Source organism: Physella acuta, unplaced genomic scaffold, assembly GCF_028476545.2.
Source record: "Physella acuta isolate Inbredline_101_S28 unplaced genomic scaffold, ASM2847654v3 ptg000861l, whole genome shotgun sequence".
NCBI lineage: Eukaryota > Metazoa > Mollusca > Gastropoda > Physidae > Physella > Physella acuta.
In genome coordinates this window covers 26,637-39,183 of record NW_026732378.1, presented here as the reverse complement: position 1 = coordinate 39,183, position 12,547 = coordinate 26,637, and the positions used below count along the sequence as shown (strand labels likewise).

At 39.5% G+C, this 12,547-nt stretch overlaps 1 protein-coding gene across 1 annotated transcript in view; it reads left to right on the top strand.

Annotated features, from left to right (window-relative positions):
- The window catches only part of LOC131952238 (uncharacterized), a gene marked incomplete at its 3' end in the record, with an annotated part of 79,824 nt that overhangs the window by 51,781 nt on the left and 15,496 nt on the right, over positions 1–12,547 (top strand). Inside the window, exon 4 of the mRNA XM_059314792.1 lies at positions 7,924–8,190. Coding sequence (XP_059170775.1) covers positions 7,924–8,190 — 267 coding nt within the window. The remainder of the gene's footprint in view (positions 1–7,923; positions 8,191–12,547) is intronic.

Sequence of the window (12,547 nt, the reverse complement as noted above, 5' to 3'; positions counted from 1 at the left end):
GGGCACTGCAATGCAATTGTTAATGTGTTCACGTAGGCATGCGTAGAGGCTCTCGCATGCGCAAAGGTTAGAGCGCTGTTCTATTTCACAATGTCAATAGTTCCGGGTGGAGATGGTGTTCGTAGGCACGTAGAGGAGGAGGTGGGAGGAATGGAGGGAGGGGAGGGAGTAGAAGATGGTGGTAAGGTGGGTAAGAGTGTTGTGTAGTTAGAGGAGGTGGGGCGAAGAGGGGGGGGGGGCGGAGAAATCAGCACTGTAAAGGGTGGGAGTAGGATATTTAGAATGGTGCTCAATCGAACAGTCGATAATACGTCCCCCAACCAGGTGGTCTGATGCACTGGGGGTGTAGGGGGGGTGGAATGTATTCGGAGGGGGACAAAAAAAAATTCTTAGGAAACCCACGAGTCTAACGGCTAGTATCGTGAGTGAAGTGTATGCTCGATTCTGCGTGCTACTGCTGACTGCCTAGAAATGACCAATGTTCGAAGTGGTATATCTTAATATCTAAATGGAATAGAGTTTGACAACAAGTACACATGAATTCCCGTTACTTTCATGAGAGCAACGGTCATGGAAGGTCTGTGTATGTCTTTTCAACCACATCGCCTAGCAACGTGACGTCACGTCCGGTTACTGTAAGAATCATCCACGACTGAAGACGCCCCAGCCTTGACGAAGACAGCAAAAATCTGGACAACTAATCAGCGCTGGTGGTGACCGGCGTTTGGCCGGGTCCGGAGGGATTCCGGTTGTGCAAGGAATGAATGAGTGCCGGCGCTGATCTAGCGCGAGGCGGTGATCACGTGACGACAGGATCAGACGAGATTTACAGCGTGCACATGACGATTTGTTATGGAATTTTTTTTCTCTCCGGAAAACGAAGAACTTGCTGTACTATGCCACTTGTTTTAAGTTTACATTTTTGTATTGAATTTTAAAGAATTGTAAACTAATGATGTGAACTTCTGCTTCTTCGTTCTTAAATGCATTTTTGAGGGGAATTTATGCAACACAATTAAGTATCACCTGCAGTGTTTCTTCCAGACTTTTTTCTCCGAGGGGGCACTTGAAATTTTCGGGGGGGGGGGGGGGGGACACTGTTAAAAGCATATATTTTCATTTCGTTCGGGGTGGGGCGGGGGCGGTACACTTTTTTCGGGGGGAGGGGGCTTTGTCCCCCCCCCCCCTCCCCGAAGAGATGCCTGGAAGAAACTCCGATGATCTGCTTTTCCGTTTTGAATTTGCTTCCATAGCCTTTGTGCACCCAAGAACAATCTGCAAGGCAGCAGTTGTTTGATTTTGGAGTTGTTGTTTTTTTTTCCTTAAGTCCTAAGTAAAGTAAGTACCCTTTCGGAACCAGTTGCCCACGGGGAAGATACAGTAGAGTTCACCTGTTTCAACGACCTCGTCCCATTGTCCTATTATTCTCCACGCTCATAATTTTCTTCTCTAATTCATATATATATATATATATATATATATATATATATATATATATATATATATATATATATATATATATATATATATATATATATATTAAAAATTATAGCTGGAGGTAAAAAAAATAGTAATTAAGCGGAGGATTACAATCAACGCTATTTTAATTAAAACATGAAAAAGCCTCAAGATGGAGCATCTAATAGAAAGAAGACGTTCTGAAAGATCAGCCATTTGCTGGCTGTAGGAAGGATTAGCTCTCCCTGGGGATATTAGGAGGGCGCTGGGAGACAGATTGGAAGAAAAAGAAGAAAGAAAGAACTCTCCCATTTAGGTGATCATTTTATTTTTGGGAGAGAATAATTTTGGTCCGCTTCGATTTGAAGCCCCAGCAGTGTGTATGGAGGTACTATCGGCTGAAGCTTCTTGAGAAATGCATTGTTATCGATCGTGAGCATTGATCAGATGGGGTTAAATCGATCAGAGAGGCTTAAGGGTCTAAATCTTGGGTGGTATTAATATTTTAAGTTATATTCCAAAAGCATTTTGTGATTATTTAGATTTATATAATACAAAACAACAAAATGTTATATATATATATGTATATATATATATTTATACATATGTATATATATTTTTATATATATGTATATATATTTTTATATATATGTATATATATATGTATACATATATATATGTATATATATATGTATATATATATATGTATATATATATATGTATATATATATGTATATATATATATGTATATATATATATGTACATATATATATATATATATATGTATGTGTGTGTATGTGTGTGTTATTTTTTACATGTATTAGTATCTATGGGCTAAGTTATAAAAACCAGATATTATTTATAACAACATTTCTCCAAGACCAGTCACCGACGTTCTTGTTAACAGAGGTATCGTTTCTGAGGCTAGTATTTTATACATCACCACCAACCTATTCTAGTGATGTACTACTGCTACTATATGAGTCGCCACCAGATTTCATCTGACCGTAAATCAAGCCAACACTCTGTTAAAATACCAGTTTCTTTAGCTTACCGATTATCTGAAATCACTGGGTAGGCAGGGGGTGGATATTTATATAGGCTTGCTTCCCCCTTACCCCCCCCCCCCCCCCCCCCTCCACCTCCATACACACACAAAAAAACATTTTTTCCTTTGAAACCGAGGGAAAAAACGAAATTTGTGTTGAACTAAGTTACAGTTTTTTCGTGTTTGGATTTTAATGCTCCTAGATTCATAATTTAGAACGTCGTACAATTTCCCTTTAAATAATAATTGAAACGCCTACACCGTCAGAAATTGTGCAATTTATTTTTCACGAAAAAGCAGCACCCATTTGACAAGGTTTTTGGCATTAACTTTGTTTGAATAGAATCGTCTTTAAAAAGGGGTGTAAGGTTAATGGTATTTCACAAAAATACACATATGGCTTGCTAATGGCAATGATAACCCTATCCCTAACCCTAACCCCAACCCTAGTCCTACCATACGCCTAACCCTAATTTTTAACCATAAAACTATTCGAGATTACAATACTACTAACAACTTAACAAACCTATTTTAGGAAGAGTCTATTATCGGACATCCTGCGTTTAATAGTTCGATTTTAAAATCTCGGTTGTGAAATTACTTTAGCTACAAAAGAAGATTTTGAAATGCTATTAATTTTAAAACAAAAGGAAGTATTTTTTCTCTATTTTACGCTTTCGCTTAATTAAGTGCATATATCCTTTTGTTTAAATCGTTTTTTTTTATATTGTAAATTGGTTTTACAATGATGAAGAAAAATATTAATTTAATAAACTTTCATCGTAAAATATTTAAGCTGCCATTTTAATTAAACGAAAATACTGACTTAATCGTTACTTTAGTATCCAACCGGAAAAGTGTAACTTTTAACTGCCGGAAACGTTTATAGTTCAGCCGGAAATGTCTTACTGAATCTTCAGCCGGCAGAGTTTTGACTGCCAGCCGGCAGATTTTTTACTTTCAGTCGGTACAGTGTTGATTTTCATCCGGCAGAGTTTTGACTTTCAGCCGACAGAGTTTTGACTTTCAGCCGGCAGAGTTTGACTTTCAGCCGGCAGAGTTTTGACTTTCAGCCAGTAGAGTGTTGACTTTCAGCCGGCAGAGTTATTACTTTCAGCCTGCAGAGTTTTGACTTTCAGCTAGTAGAGTGTTGACTTTCAGCTGGCAGAGTTATTACTTTCAGCCGACAGAGTTTTGACTTTCAGCCGGCAGAGTTTGACTTTCAGCCGGCAGAGTTTTGACTTTCAGCCAGTAGAGTGTTGACTTTCAGCCGGCAGAGTTATTACTTTCAGCCGGCAGAGTTTGACTTTCAGCCGGCAGAGTTATTACTTTCAGCCGGCAGAGTTTGACTTTCAGCCGGCAGAGTTATTACTTTCAGCCGACAGAGTTATGACTTTCAGCCAGTAGAGTGTTGACTTTCAGCCGGCAGAGTTATTACTTTCAGCCTGCAGAGTTTTGACTTTCAGCCAGTAGAGTGTTGATTTTCAACCGGCAGAGTTTTGACTTTCAGCCGGCAGAGTTATTACTTTCAGCGGGCAGAGTTTTGACTTTCAGCCGGCAGAGTTTTGACTTTCAGCCAGTAGAGTGTTGACTTTCAGCGGGCAGAGTTTTGACTTTCAGCGGGCAAAGTTTTGGCTTTCAGCCGGTACAGTGTTAATGTTGAACCGACATAGTGTTAATTTTGAACCGGCACAGTTTTACTTTTCAGCCGGCACTGTTTTAGTCAGCAGCCGGCATGGCGTTAACATTGAGCCGGCCGGGCGTTAGTTCTAAAAAAGATATTAATCGCCACTCCCATATACTGGTCGACGGGTACCATGTTTTTAAATTTCCCCGGGGGTGAAGCTGTCGAGCGGTGGGTAAGAAAACTATTTTACTAATACACAGTACAGATGTGAGATGGTGAGGGAAGGGGGGGGGGAGGGGGAGGTAGGGGGGAGTGTGGAAAGAAATGACTGAGAGATAGGACATAAAGACAATGAGAGATAGAGAGAAAGATAGAATTAGCGAAAGAAAAGAGAGGGATAGAGTAAAAGAGAAAGGGGGAGAGCTCAAGAGAAATAGAAGGGAGAGAAAGAAAAGATTAGAGAGAGTGAGAGAATGAGCTATTTAGAGAGAGGGGATGTTGATTGGTTGAGAAAGATGGACTAGAAAAAAGCGAGAGAATAATAAGAACAACACATACATTAATAATACTATCACTTGGTAAGAAAGAAACGTAGAAAAGGCCAATGCATAGCATGTGTACAAGGCAGATATACTAACAGTATGTCATAAAGTCGTTTCGCAGAAGTTATAACCGTGGGAGGAGATGAGGACTGAGCGAGGGGGTGGAGGAAGGGGGGGGGGGGGGGTCAGTGCATTTACACTAATGGGTGTTTGGCAAGTATGACGACAACAGCTCCAGTAATGAGGTCATCTATTTAGTGACGTTGACGTCCACAACAAGCTGTAATGACGTGTTATCTATTTTTGAGTTACTACCACGTGATTTGTGAGATATTTTTAGCAGCAAGCTTGCGGGGTGAGGAGACTTCAATGTGCTGCTGTTCGTTTTTTAAACTGTTGAATGCTATACGCTGATACCACACGCCTAAGGTTTACTTAGGCTTTGTGTTGATAAATGTTCCATTTGTTTTAAGTCAAGTGTATTTCCATTTGTTTAGACGTTATGTTCAAATGTGGAAAAATTCGCAACGGAAAACTACGCACAAAATAAAGTGCATGTTCACTATGTTAAAAGTCATTTATTGTTTATAAGTGTTATCATTATAAATTCTCGTTCGTGCCCAAGACACATGGGGTAGATGAAGTAGAGTTTAACTGCTTCAGAGACCTCGGTATATGAAGGGATAGTGTGGTCAGCACTATGCCTAGCCGCCTTTGTTTCCCTAACGTGAGTTAGGTTCCCCTCTGAACTGATTTGAACCCGGATTCGAACTCGAGACACTCGAGTTAACAGTCTACCTCTCTTCCGCTAGGAAGGCCAAGCTATCCTTGTTTAGATATATATTCCATATGCATTGTTTCTTTCCTACATCTCTTCGGGGAAGCACCACCCTTCCTCCCCCCGATCGAAGTATAATGTCGAGTTTATAGCGGAAAAACGCAGTATGTCCAAAACACATAATCTCGAGAAAAAGGAGTTTATAAATCTCATTCCAATATTAAAATAGTGCAAAATATTATGTTTAAAGATTCATCAAATATTTGCATTCTACTTTTTTGACATAGTACGTGAGTGTTCTTGTAGCTTGTATTATTGACAATATAAGTAGAAATGTACATCGATTTCACAAAAAGTGGACATATTGCATTTGTCCTCTATACACTCGATATATACTTTTTACTAGTGTCCGCTCCCTAGCCGAAAAATTATACTTCAAACATCAAACAACCTTTCTTAGAAATACACAACACCACTTTGTAAGTAAAAAAAGTAAGTTTCCATTTCAGACATGACGGTCTATGGGGCAAGTGAAGTAGAGTTCGCTTGTTTCTGTGACCTCAGCATATGAAGGGATAGTGTGGTCAGCACTATGCCCAGCCGCGTTTACTTTCCCTAACGTGAGTTAGGTACCCATCAGAGTTGGGTGTACTCAGGGACAGTCTACTGACTTGAACCTGGATTCGAACTCGAGACTTACGAGTTAGCAGTCCAGCTCTCTACCGCTAGACCACTCCGCCCCATAACACCACTTTGGGTCACCTAAAATGGTAGTAAAGGTAGGGGGTGAGGTCCCAATTCACAATAGGTAGATTGATCCCTTACAACTTCCGGCGGAAGCCCTTCGCCCCATTTCACCCTTCTCACACCATTTACCTCTGCCCAGCCCCATATATCTCCGTCTAGACCAGGGGTCTCCAAACTACGGCCCGCGGGCCGGATGCGGCCCTCGAAGTCTTTTCATCCGGCCCGCGGAGATCTTTTTGTCCAAGGAAAAAATCATTTGTTGGTGATGGCTGAGGAACTTTGTCCAGAAAAATCAAAGACATGCCGGGAAGAAACTGGCCCCCGAACTGAAATTTAGTAGTTAATGCGGCTCTCGGACTGAAAAGTTTGGAGACCCCTGGTCTAGACCAACCAACTACTCTAGTGATCTCACACCACGATCGGGTTTTCCCGAATCTTCTTACAAGTCTCCGACCGAGTGGGAGAAAAAAAATTACATAACGCAGATGAAAAAAAATCATAAAATCGCTCCCAGCGCTGTTCCCCTGGTCCGAAATCGACGCTGTCCGACATTTTTATAAGTACCGGTTGGTCAATTATGCGATTTAAAAACGAATCGAAGTGACCGGTTTATCGCCGGGTCCGGCTCAGCTAATGCGTCTGGGGTATCTCTATAGAGAAACGCGTGCCGTTCAATAAAGAATTTGTTCAGGACTAAATCGTGCTTAGTGTGGGGGGAATCATTTCATGTTTTCTAGCGGCCTGGTACTATTCCACGAGACAGGTCGAGGTCTCCAAGACACCGAGATTACGTTGCTATTGGAAACCAAACGCTTAGCTAGAAAATATTTTTGTTAGTTTTTTTATTTTTTTACTTTAAAATATAAAATATGCTTTTTTTCCTTCAGAGTGTAGTCTGGTGTGTTAGATATTTAAAAATGTGTCTTGAATTTATAGAGTAAATACCATCTTGTACGATGTATTTTTATTCGAGAAAATATAGTGGGGAGAGGGTAAAGTAATATGTATGTCTTGTTGGCATGTCAGGTAGCCTACATATCATAAGGACATAAACACACAGCATTTGCTATGTCATATGCGAACATTGAATAGCTTAGACGTACGATTATGTTTAAACGGTGACATTTTGTCTGAGATCTTTTGTCTTGGAACCGTTTAAACACACGTCCAGCTCAACATTATGCCTAAATTTAATGGGATTTTTTAAAAAAAAAAATTATTTTTTCTGAAAATATAATCATTAAAATCATGATATTAATATATTATTATCAGTTACAATATTTCAATAAAAACAATATTCATTTAAACAGTAGTAACATTCTCTATTTTTTTGTCTTTAACAATACATACTAGCATGCATATATATATATACAATTTTAAACAGGCGATTCCATTTTATGTAAAATTATTTGAACATTACCCTAACAAAACAAAAACATACGTATGTTTTTACTAGACGTTTTAACAAAACAATAACAACGATCATAACAAAACAATAAAAAAATCTGTGACTTTATTCCTCAGGCGGCCCTAACTACACCATAACAAAACAATAACAAATCTATTTTATTCCCCAGTCGGCTCCGTATGAAATAAGACAGCCCTAACTACACCATAACAAAACAATAACAAATCTATTTTATTCCTATGGCGGCTCCATGTGAAATAAGACGGCCTTAACTACACCATAACACAACAATAACAAATCTATTTTATTCCTCAGGCGGCTCCATGTCCAACTTCATCAGCTACGGCTCCGGCTCTCTGCCCTACGTGGAAGATCACGTGGTCTACAGCAAGACCATGTACGGCCTTGACCTCGGCGCATGCGCACACATGTGCCTGTCCCAGACGACCTTTGAGTGCTCCAGTTTTGACTTCTCGTTCGTTGACCGCGCGTGCCAGATGAGCCGTTACGTGGCTTCCAGCCTGGGGGGACTGGATACTGAGCACATGCCCACCTACAAGATCATGCACTACGAGAAAAAAGGTGAGTAGCTTTAGTGGTTGGTGAGTTTCTTCCAGGTATCTCTTTATACGAACAAAATGGAATTTATATAGAAAACATAATTATACTTTTACCAGTGTCCGCCCCCCCCCCCCCACTCCCCCGCCACCCCCGGAAAATGTAGTCTTCCCCCCCCCCTCCAGAAAATATCAAGTGCACCACCGGAGAAAAATTCTGGAAGAAACACTGGGGGGGGGGGGCTTTTCTTCTTCTTAGATTCCTAATTTTAGTGTTGGAAAGGATTCCCTCCAACACAATTAAGTATACGTGTCAACTGGTTATGCGCCATTAAGGCCATTGACTCCGATTTCAGCCTGCTTTTCTTTTTGGATTTGCTTCCATAGCCTTTGTCCAACCAAGAACAAACTACAAGGCAGCAGTTGTTTAATTTTGGAGTTGTCTCTCCTAGAAGAGTGGCTGTCCCCAGCTATCGAGTCTCATCTGCCCGAGGGTGCGAACTCGAGACTTTTCGGTTTAGCAACCATGAGCATTACCGACTCGACCACGCCGATTGATCATGGCTTAAAGGCTTTGACTGAAAGACACCGAGTAGGTCTTGGTAATGTTTCGACGTGGGCGTTCGTCTTCTAACCCGAAAGTTTCGAGTTCGAGTCTCTGACTAGAGTTGTAGCACGTCCATGAGTCCACCCAGCTTTGATGGGTACCCGTCTAAAGTTAGAGAAAGTAAAGGCGGCTGGGCATAGTGCTGACAACACTATCCCTTCTAATATCGAGGTCGCAGATGTTACGTCCGGGTTCGATTCAACTCAACGACGATTCGTGACACATATGGTATACTTTTATTCTGACTCAATTCTTCACATAATAGATTAGCCCTCGCCCTAACCGCTACCAACTAACCCTGACAAACATTCTCTCCAGCTTTTATACCGCATTCGACCTTGGGATGACAATACATAAACACACCGGGGTTAACAATACTCTAGGGTGAACTCAACTCACACACGCATTTTACAAGGGTATTTTACTTACTTTACTCAGGTCTTAAGGAGCATGATCAGATCTAGATCGCTTTGCCATGAAAATACTTGATAATTGTGTGACCTTGTCTTTCAAGTGGCATGGCCTTGATATTTGCTGCCTGGTTAGATTACACCCCAACCACATCCCCCCCTCTTCCATCTAGCAGAAATGTATTGTAAATTTAGTTTTCTTCTTTTATTGGCGGACAAGATTTTCCATACTAAAATTGTCCATCTAGCAGAAATGTATTGTAAATTTAGTTTTCTTTTTTTTTATTGGCGGACAAGATTTTCCATACTAAAATTGTTTACCCTATACCTAGAATGCATCAACACCGGCTACATTAACCGCATCAACTCCAACAGATTCCTTACATAAACAACTGCGGGTCTAATCATAAAAAAATTGAGCTATACTCTCGCCATCAAATACAAACATTCTGAATTCAACCCGCTCCGGTAATACAAGATTATCTGTTCCACTATTCCTCTTTTTAGCAATAATTTTAAAACTTTATTTTTTTAAATTCATTGCCTTCTAATGAAGAGATTCCGGTTTCTATGGCAACCATAAAAATACCAGATTGCGCATAAAAAATTATCAGGATCTGTTTTTTTTCCATCAAGTTTAAGCCGATATAAGAACAGTTATAAAAATAATCCGGTTAAATTAATATTAGTATTCTGAAGCTTGGTCGAGATTTTATAGATGTATTGAAGAAAAACACGCAAATAACTTTCCTCTTTTGTGGTGTAGATCGTAATGACAGCTAGGGGAACTCTGTGAAGATAATTCCTGAAAATGTTAAAAGCATTAGGTTTTTCTTCTTCATCTTCGTTCTTAATTTTAATGTTGGAAAAGACTCCCTACAACACAATTAAGTATGACGTGTCTACTTGTTATGCGCCATATAAGCCGTTGACTCCGATTTTAGCCTACTTTTCTTTTTGGATTTGCTTCCATAGCCTTTGTCCAACCAAGAACAAACTAGAAGGCAACAGTTGTTTGATTTTATAGTTGTCTCTCCCAGAAGAGTGGCTGTCCCCAGCTAACGAGCCTCATCTGCCAGGGGTTCGTGCTCGGGACTTTTCGATGTAGTAACCATGAGCTTTACCGACCCCAACCAACAACAGCATTAGGTTGAAACTGTAACAAAGATTTAAACAACATCGGGGATGGGGGAGAGAAACCGAAACAGAAACCCGCGCTTTAAAAACATTCCTGTACAACTCATTGTATTGTATTGTGTTAGAATTCTATTAATACAAATTTCAGCCTTTTAAAAAAGTTACGCTCAGGAGGTGGTTATCGATGTGGCGGGGGGGGGGGGGGGATTTTTTCAAAGTAGTAGAATTTTTAGAGCTAATTATAACGCCCTCACCCAGTTTCGTTTGATCATTGTAGTATTGACCAACACATAAACGGGTGCACTCTCATAGACACAAATAAAGGATTCCATACAGAATTTCTTGCATACATCACGTCAACCTACACTCCGACCCTCCCTACACCCTCCCCCATCCCAGAAGAAAATAGATTAAAAATATATAATTTTATTTACAAAATATATACTTTAACCAGTGCCAACTCCCTCACCTTTCCTTTCCCCCGGGCAATGAAAATATTACCCCCACCCCTCAAAGAAATACCACCCCCCCACCCCACCCCTCAAAGAAAAATATTTGAAAGATATACTGTTGACATACCCTTGAAACTCATACTGGTTGCTAGAGCCGTCAGTATTCTCCCTTTGTTGTGAACGTTTTATTAAACTCACACATGTGAAATAAAATAAATCAGCACGTCCAAATAACCCTAACCTCAATCAGTGTTCAAGTAAATTAAAAAAGATGCACATTCATTAACACGTTTTTCTTAACTCAGCTTCGCGTTTGTTTGTTGTTAAAATTGACATCGAAAATTAGCCCACTTCTGATTGCTCTAGAGATCTGAAATTTGGCATGCAGGCTACTTTCGCCTAACAATTTCAGATGCAATCATAAAAACTAGCAATTAGAGACCGTAATTAGCTTAATTTAATTACGCCCCAATGACCATAAAATTGAGGACATGATTTCTAAAGATACCGACAAGACTGGAGGCCTATTGACACAGTTACTTCGGCCCCAATCGATGTGAGCGCGCTGGCCGTGATCGTATAGTGGTTAGTATAGTGGTTCGAATCCTGGTCGCTCAAGATTTTTAGTCCGTGTATTTATAAACACTTAGTCAAGTCATACTTAATCAAGTCATTAGATAAAGTAGAAAATAAACTATATAAAAAACTTTTTTAAAAACCACGTTTTTCATGTGTAGCAACGGACTAAAAAGGAGAAAATAAAATACTTAAAAAAAACTTGTCAGTCATCACAAGAACCTGCACAGCTCGAGGAAGCACTAAAGAAAAATTTATTTTCTACTTTTTAGTCCACAAGAAAAACGTGGTTTTTTAAAAAGTTTTTTTTCAAGTATTTTATTTTATGATCGAATTAGTCTCGGCCTCGAAATGACCAATACCCGTTGTATAATACAGCATGGTGGTACTGAATTACTTATATTAAAAATGAAACTCGTATTACGGACTTAATTAGTTCTTTTAGAGATCATCTCTGCAGTACGTAGGTCCCAGTAGGATGAAGTATGGGGCAGTAGATTGAAGTTGTGGAGTCAGTTTAAAAAAAATCTTTATAAACCCAACTGACTGGACCAGTGCCATTGAGAGAGGGACTTTCGTACAGTGAAAGGGATTCTTATTGCAGACTTTTCCCTGGGGGGTGGGACTCTCCTAGAATTTTATGAGCCATCTAATCTAAGCATTGCTCCAACAACGGGGCCATTACAGCATACTAATGATATGCTTCTATTCACTTGGGCTGATGAAGTGGGGGGGGGGGGGTGGCTAGGGAGTTGGATGGTAGAGTTACGTAAAAAAAGAATTGGGTTACTTCTACCAGTGTTATTTTGTTTTTACTTTTTAAATTTTTGTTAACAGAAAGCAAATAAAACTCAAGATACATACTGACTGGTTTTCTATTTAAACAGGGTTTAAATATTTTATTTGTTTTAAGTTTTAGCATGTAAACATAAAAATAGCAGGACGCAGGTATAATTAAATCAGTGCATCGTCTAGAGAAGATTTCATTTTAAAAAATGTTTTTAAATAATAAGAGAAATTGAATTTATATCGATAAAGCTAGGAGAATGTTAATAAGATATTTTCTGCTAGATGATTATCAGTATTCTGCCTTTGTCTTTTTTTTATTTAGGGATGGGGAAATTCCTCGAAACTAATATCGAATTTTGAAACTTTACATAAACATAAAAGAACTCGTTTCATTTGTAGTGATCAAAATTG